The 27,140-nt window shown below is 43.6% G+C and overlaps 1 protein-coding gene across 1 annotated transcript; it reads right to left on the bottom strand.

Moving 5' to 3' along the window:
• Nucleotides 1–206: 206 nt before the first annotated feature.
• Nucleotides 207–26,897, bottom strand: SYDE2 (synapse defective Rho GTPase homolog 2). Its single transcript, XM_056497714.1, has 7 exons — nt 26,664–26,897; nt 22,660–23,325; nt 13,044–14,143; nt 10,309–10,435; nt 4,982–5,163; nt 3,949–4,180; nt 207–1,846 (listed from the first exon to the last, which is right to left on the bottom strand). Exons 1-7 carry the CDS (start codon nt 26,770–26,772, stop codon nt 1,362–1,364), a joined length of 2,901 nt encoding a protein of 966 aa, XP_056353689.1. The 5' UTR covers nt 26,773–26,897; the 3' UTR covers nt 207–1,361.
• Between the last annotated feature and the right edge of the window lie 243 nt (nt 26,898–27,140).

The raw sequence follows: 27,140 nt of genomic DNA, 5'->3' as shown, positions 1-27,140 counted from the left end.
GATGGTGATGGCTGCATCTAGTAAGGTCACAGTGAACTGCAATCCCACCCAAACTCCCAGGAGTAATATCACTCCACCCATTCAACCACATGTGACAACTCTGGTATCCATTTTTGGGAGAGTAATCAAAAAAAAAAAAAAAAAAAAACAAAAAAAAAAAAAAAAAAAAAAAAAAAAAAAAAAAACAAAAAACAAACAAAAAAAAAAACCACAAAAAACAAACAAAAAAAACAAAGTAACTGGCTTTGTGCTGAACTTGCATCTCCAGAGCCACAACCCTTTACAGAGGTCTCAAACACATGTAACTACCAGCAGCAGCCAAGGGTACCACAACAAAAATACATGAAACTCTGAAAAGAAAAAAAAACGTACCAAAACATCAAGAATAAAGTTAACAGGTTATAAAGGAAAAACAAAAAATATTTTTTGAAAAGTAAATACCTTCCAGACCTTCTTTATTTGTGAAAAAACCCATGGAGGAAGAAACAAACAATGAAGTAAGAAAAATAAAAACCAAACAGAGAAAGGTGGTGAGAGTGTGTGAGAGTTAATAGTCAACACCTGCAAACCACTGTTCCTGCAATACACAAGGTCATTTACATTAATCATTCACCCTGCCTTCTCTCTGGCCATGTTTCTGTGCATAAATCAAAAGCTGTGTTACCCAAAGGGCAACCTTGTCCTGGCATCACTGAACATGCCTTCCTAGAAATGGGAACATTTCATAATTCTGAGACCTTTCTTCTCAAAGATGGCTACAGACACATGCACATTTATACATAGATATATACAAACAGGGTTAGAAAAATATTTATTTTTGCTTGCTTAAATAATTACTGAAAAGTGTTAATACAGTAATACGTTAATATTTGTACAATTAAAACTTTATATATAAATATTATATAAAGCATTTTTCATAGCAGCCATTGCATATATATTGAAACAAGTCTATCTGAAGTCCCTGCTGCAAAACTCAGGCCAAGCAGCGTTCATCCTCCTCTGAGAGGAGCATCTGTACCAGAGCCAGGAGTTCAGGAATGAGGAATTCTGCTGCCACTGACAGCAGAGGTGTTGCTTTATCTTCCATCGGGTACTGCCCAGGCCACCTAAGTGCATAGTGTTTTTAGGGAGAAATGCCACTATGTGGAATCACATCACAGTCTAAGCTTGTCTCCAACAGAAATCAGGACAATACCTTCTAACAGAAAGGCAGAAACATTACGGAATGGCTTCAAATGTGCTAACACAAGGTGGGCCATGGCCTTACCGTGAGGTGCTCAGGGGCACCATCACTCCTCACACAGCTAGGGCAGCCCAGCGAGGGGCACGGAGGCACAAGGAGATGTCATGCAGGACAGGATTTAATAACTCATATTTAGTTTGTTTTTATTGAGTTCCCTTTCCAGGTTTCCTATGAGAGTATCAATACTTTCCTGCAGGTCCTTGAGGTGTGCTCTGTGATCCACTGCAGAGCCCATAGCTGGCACTGTCAGGTAGCCCCCCAGGGGATGCTCTGCGGGGCCGGGCGCCTCCAGCTCCTCGGCTTTGCTGCTGTCATCCCCGCTCTCGGTGTCCTCCGAAGGGACGTCATCGTAGTCTGCCTCCCCCAGGCACTCTCTGGGGCTCAGGAAGTAGTTCTCCCCACAGCTGCTCCAGTCCCCTGCATAGCGGTTGCTCGAGGGGCTGTCCAGACCTGCTGGCCTCGGTCTGAGCACCCCCGACATCTCGGTCCCGCTCAGGTTCAGCATCTGAGGTCTCTGCCTCTTGGGTCTCAGGTAATTCAGGGAGGATGAGTGCTCAGGGAACACATTCAGATGTGCTGGCTCTTTGGCAGGTGAGTGATGAACTAGAAGAGAGAAGTTCAACCAGTCAGAACTGAATCCATGCTGCAACAGGAAAGTCCATGGCAAATGCCCACTGTCCTCCCTCGGTGTCCAAGAGCATGCACGGACACATGCAATCTCACAGCCAGCACATTGCACATTTTCTGCCACCGTTTGATATAAAATAATCAGGAAAAACTACTGTAAAATCTCAATTTTGAAGATTCATTCCAGAGTCAAACTGCAGCAGAGAAACCTTTCTAAAAGTAGAAACTCCCAGAACAACAATTAAATTCGTTGTACAAGTTAATCACCGTGCAACTCTGGGTCAAAGAAAAGCAAACAGTTCAGCTCACACATTTTGTCCAGGCTAAGGAGTAACAGAAAGCAGGCACAGCAAAAGAGGTTAAAACACAAAAACACAACAAAAATACCACCACTGAGAAACACCTAGAGAAGCAGACAACACACTGAGCTGAGCTCTTGGGCTTCTCTCCCGCCCTAACGTTCTGTGCTATTTAAGAAGCTCACTTCTCACCTGCAGTAATTCTTCTGTGCAGCCACAAGCACATGTACACTCACACAGGTTTGCTGGCAGTGTTACCTGAGCTCACAATTGCACAGCACAAGTTACTAACAGGCTCTTCTGCTGTCACCCGCTGCCTAAGGCAAACAGCACAGCTCTTTTCACTGACCTGTGCCTAGTAAGTATCTGAGCTGCAAAACTTCTGGTTTTATACAGACCATTGCTTCTTGTAATGAGCAGCAGAGACTTCCTATTCCCAATCACCACTGAAAAGGTAGTGCACACAAACCCATGCAGTTCACCATCTGATCCTCTCCTTGTTAGACACAAGCACAAAGACTGAGTCCTGAAATGTGCCCAACCTTTCTCCTTCTGGATCCACATTACAGGTCTCTCCAGGGGATTTTACTTTATGTCTTGCACAGTAACACACAATAACTTTCATTGCTTCCCCCCTTACTACAACAAAAACCCTTCTGTTTAGACTATGCTCTATTAAGATGGAGGGCCATGGGTTAACAATAACTTGCCAGTTTTACACACTCTAACCAAACAAGGACTATTTGTTTTCAGTAGGAAATATACGGAAATCGAAGTATTGCACAACATGTTGGTTATCAAGCTGTCTCAAACTACAGAAGATTAAATGTAAGGGATCAGACTGTGCTCCCTCCATTCAGTCCAAGTGTGCTGTTTACACTGTGGTGTTCGCCTACTCAAGTCTCTGCATTTCTGTTTTACCTCCCTTTTAACACAACATCCTGCACAGCTCTTGCATGCCAAGGGAGAGGACTTGGCTTTTTCTTCTAAGTGAAGAAAACTCTACCCTCTTAGAGCAGTACACACTCCTATGGGCAGAGCTTGGTTTTGCAGTCCACAGCCATGTCATAACCTATCCCCAGGGTTTCAAAATTAGTTTCTGCACAGTATTTGCTACCCAAACATCTCTTGGTCTCCCTCTTCCTCCACTTACATGTCCCATCTCTCCTGCATAGACCCACTCATCTGACTGAAAGCTTCTTTTCATTTTTGATGATCAGCAGCTTTGGAGCTGCCCACCTGCAGCTGACAAGTGAGCAGCAGCATCTTCAGTCACCTCAAACCCATCATGGAGCAGCAACATTTTTCCTTATGCAAAGCTCTGCAAAAACAAGTAGAAGTTACAGAGCTCTTACTCTAAGGATGGTCTTCAACTCTGCCAAATTACAAGGCTGGAAATAAATTAACTCCATCAAGTCAAAGCTGGAGAGCAGGAAAAAAAATCTCCAGCCTCTCGAATTCAGATGTGGAAACTTCAATGTCACTGGGTTTGTGTTTTCTAGTGTCTTTACTCACATAAAGTCTTTACTATTTCTTACATCATACTCAAACTCTGCCATCTGGTAAGAAAGCAATTAAAACAAAAAACTTTCCATTTAGCAAAGTGCCCAAATAGAAACTGTCGTCATTTCTTTAAATTAATAGGTGATACCATAGTACCTCCCATTTTAAGAATTCTGATGCTGCTCAATCATTCTGTGAATTAATGTACAGTGTCACACAGTGCAAACACACAACAATGCTTTGACTTTTTTTCCTTGATCATATTCATGAAAGTACCTGGCCACAACTGAAGTAAGTAGTGAAGAACCTCTATGTGCTTTTTGAAGTCCAGGGCACTAGCAAGCTCTTCTGAGTCTGTGAAGACTCTGTGGTTATGGTTGGTGGTCTCCTGCCTCTGGCTCAGTAACACAGGGCCAAAACACACAGCTAAATTCTGGCATGTCATCTTATTTACTTCGTGGTAAGAAGCCACCAGTTTCAGGTGATCCAGCAGCATCTTCAGGGTAGCCTAGAGAAACAAAACACTACTCAGGAAACCAAACACTAGAAAACAGTGGTGCTGGTCACAGCTCTAGAGGGAAAGGATCGAGGCTGATAGCTCTGGTTTTACCAACACCCATCAACAGAACATCCAAGCTCTGAATTAGAAAAGCTGTATTTGACTATGACAGAGCAGACCAATTAAGATAGCTTTTCTGGTAAAACTCAGTTTGTTTCTTATCTGAACTCACACACGAGTTCTCACAGTAAAAAGGAAGGGAGGAGAGGCTACAGAAGCAGTACAGATGCTCCAAGTACATTAGAAAATAAACCCTCAATATGATGTCAGCATCTGAACAAGCTTCCAGGTAATTCCAGATACCATGCAGGCCCCTCTCTTCCCCCAGAAGGGGCTGGGGTTTGCTACACAGGAATCTGGCAGGTAACACTGCACAGCACAGGAAGCAAAGGCTTTATTGCACATACTTAAGAAAGAGAAATGGATTTGCCCAGGTAATTACATCATACAGATCAGAGAGCTCTGCAGAAGTGGAGCAGGAATACACACAGGAATAATGGTTGATCTAATCACGTAAAAGTAGATCACAGCCTTTCATGCAGTTTTAAAGAAACAATATAAAATGAAAACTAGAACAAATCCAGCAAGGCAGACCCTCCAATTCATTGCAGCATGGAATTATTTTCAAATATGTGGAGCATCACAAATCCAAGTGAACCACTTGATCTAATGAACAGTTCTGAGACATATGAAACCGTTCCTTTAGTTTCTGAAGCTTGTGGTTTACTTGACCATGCTAACACTACTCACCTTCTCAACATCTGGCAGGCAATCCAGAAGGGCTGCTGTGTGCTCAGAGTCACTTGGGTCATTCTCACAACCATTTGCTGTCATTTTCAAGGGATTTTTCACCATGGCATCCAACACTGCTTCATAGAGCTGCTTGGTTATCAGGGGAGAGGGCAGCTCTCGCAGATAATCCTTTAGGACACCTAATGAGACATAAGAGCTAACTTAACAATCTGCAGATTCACTTTGCAGCAATTTTTGGGAGCATTAAAGCACATCAACTTCACCCATTCCATAAGAAAATCCTCTGTGTCAGTGACAAACCTTGCACTCAGTAGCGAGGGAGACACCACCAAAAGGGCACAGCAAAGAGGGGCTGGGGCACAGGGGCACATGTGCAGGAGTGGGGAACACCTCTCCAAACTTCCCTTGCTGAGGGTGAGGAGAGGCAAGGAGAGGGCTCAGAGCAGTCCACCTCCCATCCAAGGAAAGGAGCTCCTACAAACACCAAAGTCCAGCTTCATGACCCCTCCTCTTTATATAAGCCTATCAGTTAATTCTTCTTTTCTGTTTATTTTCAGCTATTAAATTATGAGCAAACATCCCAGTGCCCTTGGCACGTACAGCAAAGCACATGGTGTCTTCTCACCCAGCCAAGCACAAACCAAACAGAGAGAGCCCCCAGCTCCCTGCAGCCCCAGCACAGCACTTGCTCCTGCTGGGACAGATGTGATTCACACCCACAGAGACACTGCATGAAATGCCCAGGCACCAAGCCCTCCCTGTTGCAGAGAAATACTCCACTGAAGATGGGGATGTGCTGGGGGACAGGCTGGTTCCAGAGACTGCAACAACCAGGCAAGCATCTACTAACACCTATTCCTTCCAAAGAGGAATTGAGACTTTGCATTCCTGTAAGCTGGCTTTGGAACCTGGCTGATACTTCATTCTGAGAGGGGTTTCAGTGACTGGAAGAATAATAATGAAAAAAACCACAAAATATTAAGGCTTCTAACAGCAGCCTCTGGAAATGACGTACCAGGATGCTACCAAGGAGCAATATCCAATATAGCCAACAAAAAGTTGAAGGAAACAAGGCTGTTTCCCAGCAGTTTGCATTTTCCTTAAAAAATTGCTTTCTGTGCCACAAATATCTACTAATTTTCACTAGATCACAACTGCATTTAAATACTTCGTTAGGAAGAAATACTGTATTAAAATAAACTTTTTAAAAGCAGGTACTGCAGTTAACAAAGCAGCCTGTCCTCCAAACAGGTAAGGTTGGAAAGGCAGAAGATTCTTTTTAGCAGGCACTCCTCACAACCTTGTAAAATCTCACATCACAGCAATTACCATCACACGGTGCTATTTAACAAAGCAAGAGTTTTCATTAACTCAAGTCTGTGTAACCAAGCCATAAAATCAACTGTACAGTGTGGGCTTTGTTATGAGGCAGTTTCTAAAAAGGTTCAGAGAATAGAAGTTAACATTTTGCCCTTCACATGCAGAAGCATGTAAGAGTTGTCTTCTACCTGTCTATGTATAAATATTTTCATTTACAAAGAATCCTGCACTTGCAGGATTCAGTGCAGCTACTGAAGCTGTGCTGCAGGAGCAGCAGTGCCCTGGTCCTGAGCTGCAGCAGGGGCATGGGGCAGCCAGGCAAAACCATCCCTACAGACACCACACGGCCTCCAGGAGCTCACTCTGTGCTTAAAATGGGAACAGCCCCTCAGCAAAATATGCAAACAACCATTTTTTCCTGAAAAAGTATTTCCCCTAGTGGTTTGGTGGGATTTTTTGTTTGGTTTCAAAAGAATAAGCATTTTTGGTACTTTTCCACTTAAGTGGCTCGTTTTTGTTTAGAAACTTACTCATATTCCTCCTTTCCCACTAAATATTTTTTCTTCCCTGAATTTAGAGGCTCATGTTCCCTATGTGGATTAGCTGGTTAAAATATTTATGAAACAAATGTGGCAGATTCTGGTGCTGTACAACATGGTCTGGGATATTTTCCTTTTTTCATAAGCACAACATTAGCAAGACATGCTTACTTCTATCGAAATCTCTGTTTCAGTTGTGCTTTTTTTGGAGGCAGAGGCTGAAATCAAAACCAGCTTACAGTAGAAAATGATACATTCTATTCAAATTAGCTTATACTAAACACTCACAACTGTTTATTAATTTTTTAGCAGAAATTCCTGTAATAGCATCCAAAATCATAGGACTACCACCTGCCAAAAGACTTTCTCCTGTTCAGCTCTGGATAACAGGATGGTTTGGGAGCCATGAATGCCCCTTGACCTTTCTAAATCCTTTTGCTATTCACTCAGCTAAATTAGCCCTCTAAGAGGCTGCTGTTATTTTTTTTTCCATGAATCTACGCTTCCTGCTGCTGCCAGCCCACTGGCACATTCCTCTTGACACAACCACACACAACACATTTAGACAGAGAGCAGAAATTGCCATCCACTTCATTAATTCCTCATTTTTCTGACCCACTGAACTGTAAGGAGTAGTGCAAGCTTTATGCAGAGATATGAATTCACGTGGATGCCAACAGGCATGATGCACCAACACAGCTACAGGTCAGTTCCATGAACTGCCTGCACGCCTCAGCCTGATCCATGAGCCCACTTCATTGTGTGTAAGCCTGTGCCAATCCCAAGAGAATTTCTCAGTCAAGATTAAGTGTTCATTCTTTAGTCTTTGGAGAGCTGTCAAAAAACCATTATTCATCTTTTTGGAAAAGAGTGCTACTCAAATTTCAAAAAGGACATAAGGCAGCACTTCTCTTCAAATCAGCCAAGATTTATGCCGAGGATTCATATTCTGTGGAACACATGTTTTGGCTGATAGAAGTATGAATCATGTGCATCAGCCTCAGCATTAAGTAATCAGGGGAAACATTCCCTCTCAACCCAACTGCCTCAGCACATGCAGTAAGTTTTGTGGGCTCTTTTATTCCTAGCACTAAGCACAGTGGCTAACTCAGCTGTCCACAAAAACTGTAGGCTCCCCTGTCATTGCAGAGCAGGAGGTTTCCAATCACTTGAGTGGCTGCATTTGGGTCAGTGGAAGGTATGGATGTCAACACCCCTTCCCTGCCTGCTCCCCCAGCCCAGAGCCCCCCAGTCAGTCCTTGCAGCACAACACTGACACAGGCAGTGCACTTACAGGCACTGCACAGCTGCAGGGCTACCAGGGAAAACAAACTGCTTTTCTAATGTAATTCCTTAAAACTCTTTTTCCCTTGTAAGGAAAGCAGCATTTAAGTAAACTCTTGCAATAGAACAAAAGCTAAAGAATACCCAGTAGAGTTTTTGTAAGGCAGAGCACAAAGCTGTGGTCTTTTCACTCTTGCAATGCAAACTCTGGATGCAAAATAGCATCCTCCAGTAGTACCACCACCGAGCCACACCTGCAGTCTCCAAAGATCACCACCAACAGTGAGGCTTGCAGGAATGTATATGGAAAAATGTACTTCAATTTTTCAATTTTGCAACCACAGCACAAACTCAGGAAAGATCAGTCAGACTGCATTGCTGCCCTTCCAGAGCTCTGCAGTAGCACTGAGCTCTCCTGCAGTTCAGACTTTGGCTGCAGCCAGTTCTGGTTGGTTCTGAGTGTACAATATACTCAGGAAAATCAAAATGCTTAGGAAATGTTCCAGGTTCTGTTGTATACAGGTAAGTATTAAATTCCTATACCCTTCTCCATGATACTCCTGAACCATTCCCACAAATAGTTTTATTTTAATAAAATTTACTTGTAGCATGGAAGTGCAATGCCATTTCTAGTATCTAAAATTTTAAAAAGGTAAGAACAATTTTTCAGTACCCTGAAGTTTTCATTAACCAAATTGCAGTTTGCCATTTATCTGCTTCTACGTCAGTATCAGATGGCTTTTGCTGCTGGCAGAAAGCAACTGAGGGGTTTTAGTCCACCAAATGAGCTGATGATAAAAAAGTTGAGAAAATAGGACTTCAATAATTTCATGGAACAATAGGCTCTTAGAAGTTCTCACCACTTTTTCTCATTAATTTATTTGTAAAGAGAAGAAGACAACCCAATTTAAAAGACTGTTTATACTTTTTATCTTTACTGTACACCTTGTTTATAAAAGCTGTACAACATCAGAGTGAAACACTGGTAGGTTAATGGCTGGACTTGATGATCTTACAGGTCTTTTCAACCTAAACAATTCTATGATTCTATAAATACAAGTTTCTGATGCTGAGAATGCTGGTTCTTGTGAACAGTATTGAACCCCACAGCAAAATCAGCCAAGGCAAGTAAGGCGAACTGACTGGCTGCACACTCTGAAGGAAGAGGTTTATGTAACTCAGCAAATGTCATTGAGCAGTATCTTCTGAAAACATGTTGTACAAATAAAATTAATTCCCACTACATTGAAATGAAATAAACCATCAAACGGGTATAACTAACAGCTAGGTTGGATATTATACAATATACACCTAGCTGGATATTACAGAAAGAGTTTTGGCACAGAAAATTTATACCCCAACTAAGGTTACATTTTCCATCTCTTGCTATACAGGCAGTGAATGCTTCTGATTAATTTCTCAGAGCAACTGGCTTACTCAGTGATGCCTGAAATTAGATCAACTTTAGCTTACATAACAAGTATCAATAGTTATAAAACTGTTCTGGTTTTTAGCAAAACCTCACTAACTTACTTCAGTTGTACAGCTCCTCTGAAGAGAGCCATGTAAGGAGCTGATGCAGACAGGCTTCCCAGGACCTTCCACCTGTGCCTGGAGCTTGCTGTGTGACAACAAGTAAAGGGCCACTCCAGGAAGCAGGAGTTTAAATTTTAAGTTTAAAAACCTTAGCAAGATTTTTAAAAAAGCAGTGATCAAATGAAGGCACTTTGCTGCAGCTCTAACTATCCTGCACAATGACACAATCTGTTCCCATAACTTCTGCAACCTCCAACATAAAGGGAGAACAAGACAGCCCTGGGCACATGGTGCAGAGCTAGCAGCACAACAGAGGTGCCGGATCACAGCCAAGCTTTTCCAGATCTGCTCCAATACAAACCAATGGCACAGGTTTAACCAGCTCCTTCCAAACTCCCACTTCCCTCAGAAGCTGGTGGAGCAGCTGCTGAAAGCAGGTCCTTCCACATCCTCCCCTCCCTACAAAACACTGCTGCTTCATCCATGCTCTCACATCCTCACAGTAACTGCACTCACTCCCAGCCAGCTTTCAGCAGCAGTTAAAATGACAGCAGAAAAAGAGCTCAAAGCACAACTTCACCCTTTTAAAGGTACATGAGGAACACGGCACAACTCTTTGGGAAGAAAAGCAAGTAAAAGTGTTACCTGTTATGACATTAATATCTGGGTACTGGCTCTCACAGAGAGTGACAGCCTTGCTGTCCCTCTCGAACGCCTCTCGAAGCTCTTTCTTCACGGCAGCCGAGCCACAGAGCCGGTACAGCCCCACCACCTGCAGGCACAAACACAGCCCAGGTCAGCCCCTGCCTGCCAGGGAGCACTGCCATCCTGTGCTGTGCCATCCAGAGAGGCAGCAGCAGTTTGGGAGCACAGCTGGGACAGGCCAAGGCTGCACACCATGGATGACCACGCGCAGAATCGCAGGACAGGTGCAGCCAGGAGCGATGCTCCTGCTCCCTCTGCACTGCTCTAATGACACAACACTAGTTCTCAACCGGAATTGCTTCAGGTTTCACTTTTATGGAGAATCAGGAAAGAAATACAGATTAAACCTATATTTGCTTCTCACCCTACTTACTCAGATCATTATTATTTTTCCTGGCATAATTGTTTAATTATACAGAATAGAATTCGAACTTCAGCAGAAAGAAATGAGAAGTGTTTAGAGCTTTATGTAAAAATTGCAGTACAAATACAGCTATTAACCATTAGCAGAAGAAAAAGTCATGCAACTGACTCCATACTAAAAATGAGGAAAGTTACAAATCAATTAATAAACGAACACAAACCCGAAATAAGTGAAAATATTTTCCTACAGTATTACATTATATAGGAAAAAAAATTATTTTTATACCCTTAACAGGAATTTCAAGAAAATTATGTATTCTCCATTATTACACCTAAACTATATTGTTTTAAAGTTGAATAGATGCTGATTTCCATGTTTCAAATTATATTAAAATTTTTCAGCAAAACAGATATTATTTAACACACTGAAGGTGATAGGAGTGAAACCCACATCACTCTTGAACTGAATTACCAGTTAAATCATGTGCTTTCATGTATGGAAATTTTCTATTTTATCATTATTTTTATTTTCATCACTAGTTATACAAAGAACTCCTATGATAGTAAAAAACTAAATCTTAAAATATTAATTTTATTTTAATTAGCATTATAGGCAGCTGTACTGAGCAGTAAAAGATTAATGCAAAACTACTATGGACTTAAGACAAAAAAATTATCCAAAACCAAATCAAACAAAAGAATCCCACCTGTACTGTCTCACAACCAGAAGAATGTAGGTATGCAAACAAAAGTATTTTTCTGGTCGTATATTAATTCCTGTTTAAATAAATGGAAAGTTACCCAATGGAATTTGTACTCTCCCTTTCTCAAAACTGAATATGATCTAGTATATGCCTAAGACCATTTCTTTTAAACTTTTCAAGTTTCCTAATGCCATATTTGAAATTCAAGTGGAGATTATGCACCATGACAGTATTTGCAGCCTGTAGGAAAGTCAAAAATGTCAGACAAGCATGTGGTTAAAAGAAGAAGTTAACAGTGTATTTTGCAGTTTTGGTTCTCTCTGTGCAAATACAAAAATAGATTTCATGCTCAAAAGCATCAGGTACATTCAGATAACTCAAATCCCAATTCCTTCATTACAGTGTTGCCTTGATTACCCAATATCATTTGCATGACTAGGTGCTAGTAAGCCTATAATAAAATGCTGAAATCATAGGACACATATACTGGAAAGAATAAAACTTCTCTTTTCCAGTGATTTGGCTGTTAGGAGAAGTAACTACAAGAAAAATCACACAGTTAATATCAGCAACGACTTTTGGCACAAGAGCCTTATGGAAGTTCCACTTCCCTCTATAGTTCATGACCTGGGTTATAAACAGCAGAACTAATCTCATCACACCTGGAAGCATATCCAAACTGTCAGCAATTTAAAATAGCAACAGTGGTAGGTGTGACTAGTTCTCAATTTCACCTGAGTGAGAACAGGTGCAAAAGACAAGGAGGGCTCACGTATGCTGTGGAATAGCAGGCAAGAGCCCTCCCACCAGTTTCAAATTAATTGCCAAGGGGAACATCTGAGCTTAGGACTGTACACAGTCCTTCCTAATAGATCTCTTGCCTAGCATCCGTAACCAGTGATTTGTTTCTATATCTCATTTCTCATACATATTTTTGTTCATTAGATTACATCAACCAATAATGGGATGAAAACAAAGACACTAGGCACTGCTGGTTTGCAGCAGTCCCAGTTTTGAGAACAACCCAAAGAAAGACAAGGAGCAGTGGTGTGGGGAAAGGGCTAATTCAGCCCCTCAGAGACTCATCCTCATCCTAATGCTGGGTACAAAGTGATGACAGAGATGGGTCTTAGGCACACTGGCTCCAGACTGCACCACAGGATGGGCTCACTGTGTCACTGCACACGGGGTCTCAGCTTTGGGTTGGAGCAAACTGAACCATATCCTTTTTGCATTTAGATGTGTGTCCCTATAGACTGAGCCATGTCTGAGGGGTCAAGCATTCTCAAGCTCTCAACTGATCTCTGCTTTCTGGGGACTGCAGGTCTCTTTCACTATCCCCACTCCTGAAGCTCTGCTGGGAGCAGCTCCTGTGAGCAAGTGTACTTCTCCTCTACAAAGGCCAAGCTGGAAGCACTGATGGCACACAGCCCTGTTATTCCTCCCACATTACAATGGCCAGTGTTCACCACAAACAAGCAGCAAAGGAAAAAAATTGACTTCTAAAAATGTTTTTAATTTCCCCCATTTCCACTCAGTATTTACACTGCAACAACAGCTATCTTTACACAGAAATATTGACAAAAGAGATTGAAATATGCACAGTACCTGACAGCCTCTCTTTTCAATCTCCAGAATGCATTTCTGCAGCAGAAGTGGCACCATCAAGCCTGCATTTTCCTTCTCTACAACTTTTCGAGCATCTACCCCAAACATCACAGGCTCACGGTCTGCGTCAAGGCCATCAAGAGAGTTTTCCCACTGCTCCATGAGTGACAGCTTGACATAAATAAGGCCCCTGGGCTCCAGCTTGACAGCCAGCTGATGTGTTTTGGTGACTCTGAAAAGAGTGGGAAGAGCCACAGTCCCATGACAACACACTCGGTTTTTCTTTGGGGTGGGCTCCCAGCTGAACACCACCAGCTTTAAGTGCTGAGCATTTTCGATTTCTATGTTGAATGTGTGGTCCATGTCAAGAAATGTTGTCCTACATGTGAGCAGGGCAGTCCTTGCTTTGTTTACTGAGTCAACCTGTATTGCACAAAAGACATCTTTTGAGTCTATTCGTGGTGGCTTTAAGTCTTCAGCACCATAAAAGTGAATACTCATGAGTCCAGAGATGTACTGAGAGCACTTGGGTTGATCAGAGAAGTTGTAGTGTCTGAAGGCATCGATATCTATTTCGGGTTTACCACTGTTACTTGGAAGGTTCTCCTTTCCTTTCCCACACTTGGTTTCATGTCTGTGTTTACCTGATTTTGTTATAAGTTCAGGAGAGTCGCCATCACTGAGGTAACCACCTTTGTTGAAGGATTTGGAGCTCCTTGAGCTCTTCTTTTTGTAGGTGTGTTGTGAGGACACGCTGCTGTCAAGATGGTAACGGCTTATCACATTCCTGCTGGCAGCTGTGCTTGAGTTTCCAGAAGAAGGCAAAGACACTGTATGGCTTGTATCCCGGCAGCTCCCCTTCAACAGGGAAGGAGGATTATCTGAACTACTATGGCTTGAAGTTCCCTTCACACTCAGCTTCCTGCTCAGCTCTGGCAGCTTTTTCATTTTCATGGAAAGCTTCCTCACGGTCCTGGGAGATTTAATTCTATCAGGGAAAGGCCAGTTGATTGACCCACTTTTTTTCAGGGGACAGGGACTTGGAGGAGAAATCTCTGTGGAGGGTATATCAGGCTTGCGTGCAAGGGCAGCTCCAAACCCTTTAGAAGAAAAGAGAAGGAATAATCATTTTCAAACTGCAATTCTCGGCAATGAAAAAATAAATCTTGAACTTGGGGAAAACGTTGATTTGCCATAACCTGGTAATACAATTCATTCAGACAACCATCACTCATTCAGTCAGATGTTCACAAGTGCTCACAAAGCTGACTTGTCCAGCCAAATTTGGCAATTCACTGTCAAAAGCCAGATTTGTTCTGCTTTACGGAGATGAAATGGCCAGAAATTACATATAAACAAATGAGCAATGGCACCTGCAGCATTCAGCTCAACCCATTTGTGCTGCATCCCCCACACAAGCACACACAGCCACACTCTGGGGCACAAGTGTAAGGAAACCAGACTTAATGAAAAAATCCTGGAAATATGGCAAAGGCACCCTTGTCTACAGAGCAGTTAGCAACACAGCCAACACATCAGCATTGCCACTTCTCTTATGTCTGGAGGAAAGACACTTGTCTCTAGTAAAGAATATGGCTCTTTATGTCCCTCTATTACCTCAAAAAGCCCTAAATCTCTCCTGTGTAGATGCAGGCAGTCTCACACCTTTTCTTTCATTTCTTTCAGCTTCTCCTTTCTGCAGCAGGATATAAGATTTATTTCTTCCAAAAGCTGTATCCTGCACTGCCTCACTTCACTGCCTGCCAGCAACCTTCCATGTTTCTTGGCACTACCATCCCACAAGAGAGTTTAAAGTTAGACAGTTCCCAAGTGACAGCCTCAAAGGAAATCACCCCCCTTTCAAGGTATCAAAAAGAAATAAAAACAAAACCAGCAAGCACTGATGCTAATAAGAGCAAAAGATAAAAAAACCACTACCTCAATTCAGCAGTAAAGAAAGCTAATTAAGGAACACAATTAGACATAGCAAGTATTGCACACAGACAGGAACCCGTGGTTCACCTCATGCTCTAATACTCAAGGAAATGCAAATACCAAGTTTTGCTCAAGCCATTCTCACTTTTGCCAGCAAGAGGCAGTAATAACTGTAAGAAAATTGATCAATCTACCTGAGTTAAGGAATGAGGCCAGAATGATAGTTATTAATAAAATTACATTATTACTTTCACTAGAGTCACCTTTCCACGCCTTAAGAAACAAAGAGTGCCTCTTGCTAGCAAGAGCCATCCCATTTAAACTTATCATTTTTAAAATGTTAGCAGCTTCCAAGAGGACTGGGTAGCCTTGCCTGTGCAGGCTGGGGTGCTACAGAGCCCCTAACTACACCAACCCTGTGTGATGCAATTAGCCCAGGCAGCTCACAGAGACTCAAACACCTTTATCCATCCATCATTCCCCTTTGCTAGCCACAGAAAGGGAGACTGTTTACAGCATATAAAAAGAAAGAAGGAAGTGCTGTTTTCACAAACCATACTTTATAGAGGTTTCTCCTTCAGATTTGCCAAGGACTTACTACTTTAATTCTAAACTAATCAGTTCAAGTCCACAGCAAATGATTCTTACAAGTGCTTTGTGCATTCAAATTAATTTTCACCATTGGACTGTAACTTTCTTTTTATACTTCACCAAGCTTAAACAGCGAAATCAGGCAATCTGGTCTTTGACCAAAGTCATCCACTGTGGTTTTGGTCCCCCCACCCCGCTCCCTTCCAAGAAAAATGCTACAAAGCCTAGTTCTAGTCTCAATAGAAGTTTGGATTAAGTAACTTTTGCAGACAGTTGCTTAAAAGAGTATCTTTATAAAAGGAAGTTTCAGTTACAAAGAATAACGCATAGAATCTGTTTTCCAGAGGAACAGAGGAAAATTCATTTAATCCTGCATCTCATGGAAGTAGCTCCCTTGCAGGGGAAGGGCTATTTCTAGCACGCCTGCTGTGCTTTTCTGGCAAGCAGCTAGTTAGAAATGTGGTGTTTGATAAAGGCAGACAAAGCCTTCCCTTGTACTGCAAATCACCGCACGGTCCCACTGGTGGGCTGGCGTGGAGCACTCTATAGCAATCAGTGCCACACTGCAGCCTCTAACATTAATCTTCCCTTTCTGTCAAAAGTCTCTGGCACAGGCTTGGAAAAGCAAGCCAGCAAATTAAACTCCCTCCACCAGCTCATTAAAACCAAAGAGTCAATCTAACACTATGACTTTTATGTGTCCAACTTCTGCTGCCTTCAGCACCAAACAGTTAAAGTGAAATATGTGGCTGGAAGAAACTTAACAGTCGAGTATTATGCAGGATGGTATTCCCATCAGCACTGAGCCACATGTTGTTCCACTAAAGCCAGCAATGTGCTGAGGTATGCATGCAATTTTAGAAGAGTGTACATGACAACTCTGAACAAGCTGCAGGAGGAGTTGTAGCACAGTCCAGTAACACTTCACTTCCCAGCCTACCCATCTCACACAGCTTTCTCACAAGGGTGACAGCAAAACTGAGCTGCACCTCTTTTCTCAACCAAGTTACAACACTGTGCTGCAAACAGCAGTCAGACATTTAAAAAATCCTTAAAGCAGGGTGGTAGGAGAAGACAAAACATAGGAGGCACCTGTTGCACCAGGACAGCACGGTGATGGTCAGTTTTATATACACAGCTGACCATTTATATGTGTATGTAACACTTCTCTTTGACACTGAGAACACTCAATCTCTGGAACAACCAGGGATGTGGTAGAGCCTTCAGCACTGCAGGTTTGCAAGCTGCAGCTGCACAGGGCAGGGTAGGTAGTCTCATTTAGGCTCCTTGTTCCACTGAAGGGTGAGCTGGATGACCATCTGATGCCCTCGCCAGCCTGAGCTGTTCTATTATACTGTCTTTAATACATTCACCTTGTGCCTTCTGACACTTCAGCAGTATGGACACAGAAAAAAAAAATATTTTGGAGGACAATGCAATCCAAGACCAAATTAGCTGACACCCTAAGCAACTTAAACATCAGATGTGGGTTCAGCTTGAGTATACAGCCACCTTTTACTTTGCTGAGCACTGAGGCTGTGTGAAAGCATAAAGCCTTTCCATGACCACAAAAACATGAAGAACCCACAGGGCTTCACAAGCCAGGCCCTCTCCCAGCCACGAGTGTCCCCTGAGTGGAGCAGACCTACCCCTACACCCACTGCCCCAAGGGAAGAGAGCACTGACTCAAGCACTTACAACACAGCCCCTGCCAGACACATGCAGTGATTTAGCACAGTAAACATGCTTGTCTGACCCTGTTTAATGCTGTTTATGTGTGTTTGGGCACATATATCACTGTCACATCCACTGCCAGCAACACATGCTGTTTTACAGGCACGTTTGACTATGCTGTTATATATGTCACATTCCTCATTGCTTAAGATAGGGTTTCTGAGTTATTTTAAAGTTACTCAGAAAACCTGCAATTTATTTTTGCACAACAAGTCAAGGTGATTAAGCTGGTCAGAAAGCGATCAGTTGCTTACTACACCAAGCTACTGAGGTATCAAACAGCCACTCTCACACCTAATGGAAATGCTGAGTTTATGTATTAAAAGTGAAAAAGCAGCAAACCAAAACAGAAGAGCCCAAATATCTCAAAAGTGTTCTTGTAGCAAACAGTGAGTGAAAGAGGGCTACTGTTTTTCTGTGGTAGAATCCACAAGAGACACTGAGCTGGATCCTCAGCTGACACAAACTGCACATCAGCTCTACTGATGTCAAAGGCTGTTAAGTTTCTCAGGTGCAGGCATAGCTCTAGACATGTTTTGATAGAAAACTTCAAAGCAGAACTGTAAATGGCATTGAGATAACAACTCATATCAAATTGAAGCAACTTCAATTAAGACATAAGGTAAGCATCACCTCTATCTACATCAGTAACTGGGCAAAAGAAAATTAAAAAACTAAAAACCACTTTAGAAAACTGTGTTAGAAAGCAATTATTTCTATGTAACATCTTAATTACTTATCTAAATGAATGAAAGAATCTCTGCTTTTAACATGTAAAGGAAAGTCTTTTTTACCTCTGTATAAGTTACTACTTTGACCAATGCAGTCCCTATCTCACATACTACTTCAGAGTCAAGGAATGGAGAAATTATTAAAACAAAACAAAACAAAACAAAAAACAACAACAACAAAAAAAAAACCCTCAGAATTTTGTAAAGATTGTTTTCTTTGATATACACACTAATACTAATAAAATGTGATGTGATGAACACATCAACCCAGGGATCACTTTTATAGGAGCAAAAGACAGAAAATACATTGCTTAAAATAGTGCAATAATTAAAATGGGAGGGGGTCACAGCACAAGCTCCCCAAGGCTCAGGCAGGACAGGTGAAGGGTGTGGCCAGTGCCTACCCCTCATCCTGGTGGTGATCCTCGGAGCACCCACCAAGGGGTATCCCATTGCAGAGAGGAGCAAGCACGTGTAACAGCACTGTACTGACCAGATTTAAAGAGTTCGGTATCTCCAACCCAGCACGAGTTTGTTACAGATATTTTAAACACGAATGACCCTGCAGATGAACTGCAGGCAGCTCTGCTCAGACGCTGGAGCTGCACCAAGGCGCTCACGGAGCCCCAGGCGATGCCAAGCACTGTCTGCTCTCACCAACATCTCCTCTCCTCACTGTGTCTTTCACAGCATGAAAAGCAGCCTTGCCCCATCTTCCCCATCAGAGGTCATAAACAGTTACTCAGGACAAATCAGAAACTGGAGAAGGCAGTAACTACTCTGATTGAACTGCTTCCACTCCATAGTGCTGCATCCTGTTGTTTCTTTCACCACCAGGTCTTTATGGCATTGTCACCTCATGAATCCAAGATAAATACATGAATAAGCCCTTGACCTCCTAAAGCATGTGCACAAACTCTCCAAAAATCCACCTAAAAACTGCTTTCACCTCTGCAGGAGAAAGAGGGAGCAGAGGTACCAGAATGAGTAGGGATTTGGCAGAAAGGTATCTCAAACATCGTGCAAGTATTTCACATTAATGCACTTCTGTCTTGTGAAACCAAAGCTCCTTGCACTTTAAAAACAGGTAAATCACAAAGCATCTTCCATCTTGGAAAAAACCTTAAATTTCAAATTTAATATTTGTAACATGTGGAAGGAAAGGTGTAGATAGCATTTGCTGCCCAGTGTACTCTATTGTGTATTGCTGAAAGCTTGCCTGCAACATGTAAGCATGCAAAATATTTGCATGCACTGGCCCCAAAAGATGTATTTGGAAACCAGGATAATGGTCACAGTCTGAAGTGGAAAAAGAGCCCTGTAGTTTTAATAGGAGCTAAGCCAAGTTCTAGTTGGCATATATCAGGGTTAAGTGGGAATATGGGATCCATCTTCACTTGCCATGACACTGGAAAGAAATTGTTTACAGTGATTCTTACCAGGATTTTCCACTCAGACAGCTAACTCAAGTACATTTTTAGTAGCAAAAGCACAATCCAGATCCTGGCAACCTCCAATGCATGGGTCCTACCAGGATGCCTCTTAGATACAGGTACACATGATTCTACTCATTCGGTAGACACTAATACCAACAGTAATCCTCCCCAAAAGCAAATACAGTGCCAATTTTTCAGAGGGCACTATTCAGAGCGTCATGGTGTAAATCTGTCTGAGTGGCCAACATTACAAAGGGGTGCTTTTCTTCAACAATCTGCAGGTGATACACACATCTGTAAAAACATACAGTTAAGAGTTCAGGCCTAAAGAGTTATGAAGAAAATTTACTTGAACATTTTACAGTGAAAAAAATTTCTCATATTGCATTTGTAACAAAAAAAAAAATTCTATTTTTCAATCATAACAATTTTGCCTGTGCAGGGAGACACCTAACCAAAAACAACCTCCAGGGTTCTTTCCACTTAAATTCTTCTCCCCCAAACCTAAGACGTCAACATGGGCTGTTTCTACATTATTAACTAGGAACCAAGTTACCTTCTTACTCCTACCTTTTGGGTACATGTTATAAAATACATTAATTATTTTTCCCAGGCTCTGCTATAAGGGTGCCTTATTTCTGATCAGGTTTTGTTTTTTTTTTTTTAAGCCAACAAGGCCAGAATTATTCACTAAGGAATTGCCTGACAAATCCTATTAACATAAATGGCATTTACTGTAGAAGTAACCAGATTAATACCAGGAGCTAGCAGTGTAAATTAAGACTATGGGACAAATTAGTACCTCTACAACTATGATCCATTGTACTGGTAAAAATTACAGGAAATACCTGTTTGGTGCTCTCTTTGGAAAGACTCACAATAACAGAATTCTATAAGTTATTCTCTTCATTTAAAAAAATCTGTTTTCTAATAAAGACTCAAAAATATAAGCAAAAAGAAAAAAAGAAAGGTATTACTATTTTCTCTCTACAAAGTTGGAAATCCAAGTAAGGCAACAATGTTTAAGGTTTTAAAGGTAAAATTGTTTCCCTTGTCCAAAGAAGCAAACAGCAAATGACAAAATGAACAAATATATGTATTTTGTTGGATTTTGTACTGCCTCACCTTTTCCTGTCTATGCTTCCCAAAAGCTAGCATTTAGGCTCCAACGCTAACCAATATTGACATATATAAATCATATCAATAAGAAGAAGAAGGAGACTTTTCCCCAAAGCTTTAATTTCTTATTGGACAGGAGTTGCTGCTTAATGTACCCAGCTCTCTACCAACAGATGTCCATTTCATACCAGCTGTATAATTCAAACAAGGTCCTAACACAAATACAAATTGGCCATGGTGCCCTTCATGTAGTAATTTTATATGGATGAGCTGTCATTTTAAATTTCACTGAAAATAACTGTAGATACTTTAACTGGATTAAAAAGAACTAAGCCACTTCTCCATAATAAAGCCAATTACTGAGCAGCAGGGATCCACTTCATCATCAATTAATCTATTCAATGTGATCACCACCCAACACATGTAGAAGGAGAGCTGCATTTGAACTACCTTAATTAACTAGATGCATAACAAACAATCAGGTGAAATTTGTAACTTCTCTCCCAGTTTCAGTAAACTCTTGAAGTGGATGACTTTGGTTTCAGCAATAAATGCATCTTCAGTATGAAAACAAGTTTGACATTTTTCTTCTTACAGAAAGGGACTAACTTCTTTAAAAAAAAGAAATAGTCACCCATGTATAGAGAGATTAACCAACTAAATAGAGGTCAAGCAGTCTGCAGGACACACGTGGCCTTCCTAAATAACCACTCTTACTGACCTCTACAAAGCATCTAGAGCCCCAACAATGACAAAAATCTAACAAAGAACGTATTATCTCATGTGTCTTGCAAGCAAATAAAACTGGTCTAAGTATTTAAAACAGCTATTAAGTGAGCTATTTGCAATAAATGCCCAAAAACTTTAACACACTTGACAACTGCAAATATGCTTGTATCTGCAGCATTTCCATGAAAAGAACAAAATGTGAGCCCCCAGAAGACCAAGAGTTTTTTAATCTGCTGTTTACAGCAGTTGCTCTGGTGCCTTTGAAAACAAAGCCTGTTCCCAGAAGTAATCTCCACACCAGGAATCCAGGCACAGCAGCTCGCAGCACACAGGGACCTGGGGCCAGGGGCTGCCAGGATGGTGAAGCTGCACAAGGACAACCCAAAAAGAAGCCTCTCCAGAAGGCAATGGACACCTGGGCTCCAACACCAATGTTTCAGGTCCTTTCTGATGAACCAAGCAAAATAAGGCTCTTAAATGTCAGTGTAAAGCATAACCTTTCTCCAAAGAAAGGAACCTGGAATTCTGTCTCCTGAACTTTACACTGCTTCTAACTTTGAACGGGACACTAGAGTTAAGGTTGAGATAATATGAGGCACATAAGTAATTAAAAGTAATACCTTTTTGGAAAGGTTTTGGAAAGGGAGGGTTTTTTCTACTTACTTTTGTTTGGTGTGGTTTTATATTTGTTTGGGGTTTTTTAACAGACTGGGAAAAATCCTTAATAAGATGCTGAATTCACACACTAATGGAATTATGGAAACGAGACTATCAAACACTCAGCCAAAGATAACAAGGAACAAAGAGCCTGGCTTCTGAAAGTGAAAACCACTCTTCTGCAGTCTATTAGATTAGCCTGAGACAGTCAACAAGACAGTAATTACAGAAAGCAACGTGATGAATAGCATTTACATGGTCTATCAAAAAGTCTTTATTAAAAAGTCCCAGACAGCAAGTTAAAGAAACTTCTGCAGACATTAAGTAGCTTTGAGGCAGGAATCCAAGGCCAGGGCTAGACACCAGCTGACAAAGGAGACCCAGTGTGTCCTCACATTACCAGGATTCAGCAAGCTTGCTTTGTAAAACCTGTGTTTTAAGTGAGGTGGAGGCCACAGAGAACACAGGCAACCACACCTGGACATGCCATGAACAAACTGATGAGAAACAACTGTGCACCTCTGCACTCAGCAAGCACCAGTCTCACAACCTGAGTCGTTTTCAATGCACCTGACATGCATTTCCACCAAAGGAGGAGGTGGAGAAAGAGAGGCATAACAGGGGTTTATTATTCCTCTGAAAGACAACAGAGGTTCCAACACTTCTGTTCCCGAGCCCTCTTACCTGTGGAAGGGCACTTGAAGGCAGGACCATCCTCGGCTGCTGGCGCAGAGGGAGCCTTGCAGGCGAGCCTCTGCCGGTGCTGCTGCTCCCCGGGCGCGGGGCCGTCGGCCTGGCTGCCCTCACCGGGCTGCGCCGCCCGGCCGCTCCCCGTGCCCTCCTCCTGGGGACTCGCGGCCATCCCCGGGTCACCTCCAGGGTGGGCTTTGTACCAAACCGACGGGGAGCCCGCAGCAGCCAGGCTGTTCACAGCGGGAGGGCGGACCCGGGGCAGGTCGGGCTCATCATCCTCAGGGATGGGGTTGTACCATATTTCTCCTTCGTCGTCGGCGTCGCCGTCCTCGCCGCAGTCCGAGGCCGCGCTCCTGGGCGGGCCCGGGCCCGGCAGGGCGCAGCTCCGCGCTGAGGGAGCCCAGGGCACCGCGGGCTCGGGCAGCGGCACCGGGGACCTGGGCACTGGCACGACAGCCCCGGGCACCTCCCTGCAGGCAGTGTGTTCTTCCAGGGGAGGAGGGGGAGGCCGGCGGTGGGTGCTCTGCTGCAGCCAGCTGCGTTTCTTGGAAACGGTGATGCTGTTCACCTGCGGCCTGTGCTCGGGCACCTCGCTGGCCTGCGGGCACTTGGGCTCCTTCCTGCTCCTCGAAGCTATGTAAACGTTTTCTATGAAATCTGTTCCCAGAAAGGAAGGCAAAAAGAGAGAGAAAGACAAATGTTTAGAATATCGTTTTGGTTTTGACAGATGAACACATTTGCTGTCGTTATAGCACTTGCACCAGACCTCATCCAAAAGGACAAAAGATACGATCACAAAATTAGATTTCAGCCTGTCAAAGCAGAATGTGCACATAGCTAATAAAGAGGCAGGCTTGTTTGGCTGTATTTTTAACACTACGTAATTTAGACAAACGGCAGTGAGATAGCTCTGCTGAAAGGTCACGCATACTTCCACAGAAACAGCTGCTTCTATCTGCCAAGTTCAGGTGCAATCGGTCTGAAAAGTCACTATACTACTTCTCCAGTTTAGTTATGCCAATGAAGAAAGTCCCAATGTACTGCTTAAATGGCTACAGAACCACCACATAAATTCATTTCTAGATTTCTGTATAAATAAAGGTGATGAAGTCTAGCACAAGAACCTCCAGAAAGGCTCCTTACCAGCTTTATCTACTATTAAGACAGAAGCATCCCCTGATTTGGGGGGAATAAAACAAAACACACTACCATGAAAATAAGAAGGAGAAAGAATAAATGTAGAGAAGTTTTTAAACAACAAAAATTTCATGCAAGAAGTAAACAAATTCCACTGACTGTTCCCAAAACTTGACAGTTTCACTGAAGCAGCAGACAAACATTTAATTGTCCATGGAAAGCCCTGCTCACACTTGACCCCCTGTCAGAGCACATTCAAGCACCACTGGGCAGCAGTGCCATACCCCCCCTGGCTGCAGCACATCCCAGCCAGGGAGCTGCAGCCACTGCAGGAGGACTGAGGAGAGGTGCAAATACACCCAAATTAAAAACAGGGAGCAGGTCAGACAACCCTCATACTGCTCTGCACAGGAGGACAACCCAAACCAGGCTCACTCAGCCATTGAGGCTGAACAGGGATAACTGGGTTCACACAAAACAGACAACCTCCTTTCACATCCTATGCCATTGGAAATTCCAGACGGAAGCAGCTATTCATTACTGCTTGAACATTATTCTCAGTAAAGAATTATTTACACACCAATAATAGATGTTAAAATATGAACACCTCTCTGGAGGACTCAAGGAGCAGCTCTGTAAATCCAGCCAAGTTTGCTGTAGAAAGGGAGACATGAAAAAGACTTATTTGAACACCTTCCCTTTGACCCTCTTTTTAGGTTTGTACTTTAATGATAGAAGAGATCCTTGATAAGATCTGAAACACCACCATTTTATTTGATGAAAGATTCATCATTTGGTAATTTTTCAAAAGCATACAGTTTGTTTGTTCAGCTAAACTGTAGTATTATCACCATTTGTGATTTGAAGAATTAACTTGTTTCAAAGAATTAGCAAAATTAATCCACGCTCCTTTTGAAGCCTTTGCACACGTCCACTGAGGTGCTTTGCTACACTGGGGCCCAAGTCAGTCAGGTAAAAGAATCTGAGCAAAATGTGAACGCAGATCTCCGTCAAAGTTTCAGTGATCTGGCAGCAACCATATTCCTTCTCCCACCCACAGCCTGGAAATGGAAGCTTGCTGTTGTAATGGTTCCTCCTTACACACTGTCACACTACCACTGCAAGTAAGAACTAACCAAAAGGATGGGAAACTAATCTGCAATGGGCAGAGGGCTGTGCCTATGTTTCCAAGAAGTCTCTGTGGATCAGGGACTTCTCGGGTAGGCATCCCTTCTACTGGTGACAACTATCCCAAAGTCCCTGCTTCACTCCAAGGATGGTCCCCGCTCCAGTGACATAAATAGATGGAGCATCCTGAGAGCTGTATTTCCACAAACAAAAATATCTGCCACTTCCTGCTTTGCTGTACAAACACGGTTAGGACAGCCTAGGATTCCCAAAGCAACAGACTCCTAAGCAGTGCAGTGTGCCTAAACATACACCCAGTGACCATCCAGTGTCAGCCCCAGGCCCCTTCAGTGCTAGCAGCAGCAAACTTTGTTTTCAACATACACCCAGGTATCTCAATAACGAGCCATCTGCAGAAACATCAATAAGCACGAGCCTGCAGCTCCTCCAGCAAGGCTGCTGGCAGGGACACGGCACCTTCCACAGGACTCAGGGCAACCCTGACTGACCGGCCACACGCTGCCGGATCATCCATTGGAAATGCTCACTGAAACCTGTCCAAATGGTACACTCACACATACATCTCCCAACTGCAGTTTCTGCAATTGCTAGCAATATTTGCAAGCACTGCTTCCCCTTTATTCGAACTTGGCCCTGATCCTGAAAGCCCTTATGCCCGTGTTTATTTTAGTAACAAACTGCTTCACATGCAAGTATCTGCAGAACCAGTGGTTCGATATCACAGAGCAAGTTTTCAATGCTGTTAGCTGTTACAGGAGTGAGTCAATTTTAAATAAATACAAAGCTCTGAGAGACATATAGGTCAGGTACATACTTTTTGTTCTAGAGCAATGCTTCACTCAGAAGAATGCTGCCTATTATTAGCATTTTCACACATATATTTAATATTATATTTCATACTGTTAAGACCACGTCTCCACACAAATATGAAACATAACAACAGTTCCTTTTCAAAAGGCTTCAATATGGTGTTCAAGAAAAAAGTCAGGTATTTCCTTCATCTTACACTCTATTGACAAAAAATTAAATAAATCAGTATTTCAAGTTAAGCCATGATAGTAACAACACGTGTATGCTCAGAAATCAAAGATTCAATGTTTCAACTCAACTGAAGTCAAAACTGACACTATGCCAACTCCGTGGGCACAGAAAATACTTCAGCACGATCCCATGCCTTGCTTTGCAGATTGCATGGAAGCAGGGAACAGCTTTATCCAGCCTCTCCATATAAGGATCAAACAATTCTCAGTTCTTCTGGCTGATATTTAAACACATTCTCTTTCACTAAGTTTCCTAACAAAAGTATAACTACTATATATTCACACGGAACAAGGACAAAACTGAAAACTGATCTGTAAGATTTCGAGTGCATCTTTAAAAAGCGAAGAAACCAACCCAGCCCAGCGGGCAAACAGCAGCGGAGGGGTGACAAGCAGATGTGGGAGACAGGGCAAGGAGCAGGGAGGCGCAGGCAGCGCCGGTCCAAGGGCCAGCAGCTCTGGCTCCGGTGAGGAGCTCCCGCTCCCAGGGGAGCCGCAGGTAGCTCGGCGCGCTGCGGCCGCCGCTCGGGACTGACCCGGAGCCAAGCCCACGGCCGGCCCCGGCGCGGCGCTCCGGGAGCGGGCACGGAGCATCTCCCGGCGCCGCGGGAGCCCCCGCCCGGCGCTGCCCGGCAGCCGGAGCAGCGGCCGAGCCGGGCGAGCACTTACCCTGCGGGGCGCAGACCCCGCCGTGGCGGTGCCCGGCGCCCGCCGCCGCGCCTCGCTGGGACCTCCTGCCCCGCAGCTTGGAGAGCGTCCTGCGGAGCGGCTCGGCCATGCCTGGCGCTGCCTCCGCGCCGCGCTCAGCGGGCGCTGCCCCCCGGGCCGCGGGAGCGCGCGGGCCCCGAGCGGCGCGGCGGCCCCGCCGGCAGCCCCGGCCCCGACCGCCCCATGGCGCCGCCGCCGCGCGCGCCCGGCCCCGGCTCCGCCGCGCACATACTTGGCATAGCTGAGCGGGGTGAGAGGGCGCCCGCGCCGCGCATGCGCGCCGCCCCGCCCCGCCCGCCGCGCGCGGGGTCGCCCCGGGGGAGCCGGGCTGCGTGAGGGGCGGCGGGGCCCGGGAATGCTGTACTCCCGGAGCCGCCCCAGGGCCCGGGAATGCCGTACTAACCCCGGACCCGGGCTCTGTAAGGGCACGGACTCCCC

The sequence above is a fragment of the Oenanthe melanoleuca genome, chromosome 8 (genome assembly GCF_029582105.1).
Source record: "Oenanthe melanoleuca isolate GR-GAL-2019-014 chromosome 8, OMel1.0, whole genome shotgun sequence".
Lineage (NCBI taxonomy): Eukaryota > Metazoa > Chordata > Aves > Passeriformes > Muscicapidae > Oenanthe > Oenanthe melanoleuca.
This window is presented reverse-complemented; position numbering and strand designations above follow the sequence as displayed.

Coding starts and splice junctions, on each gene's coding strand:
- SYDE2 (XM_056497714.1), bottom strand. CDS start 26,772: ATGGCCGAGCCGCTCCGCAGGACGCTCTCCAAGCTGCGGGGCAGGAGG. Junction 23,326..26,663: donor CGGGGTCTGCGCCCCGCAGG/GTAAGTGCTCGC, acceptor TTCTGGGAACAG/ATTTCATAGAAAACGTTTAC. Junction 1,847..3,948: donor CTTACTTCAGTTGTGGCCAG/GTACTTTCATGA, acceptor TCTCTCTTCTAG/TTCATCACTCACCTGCCAAA.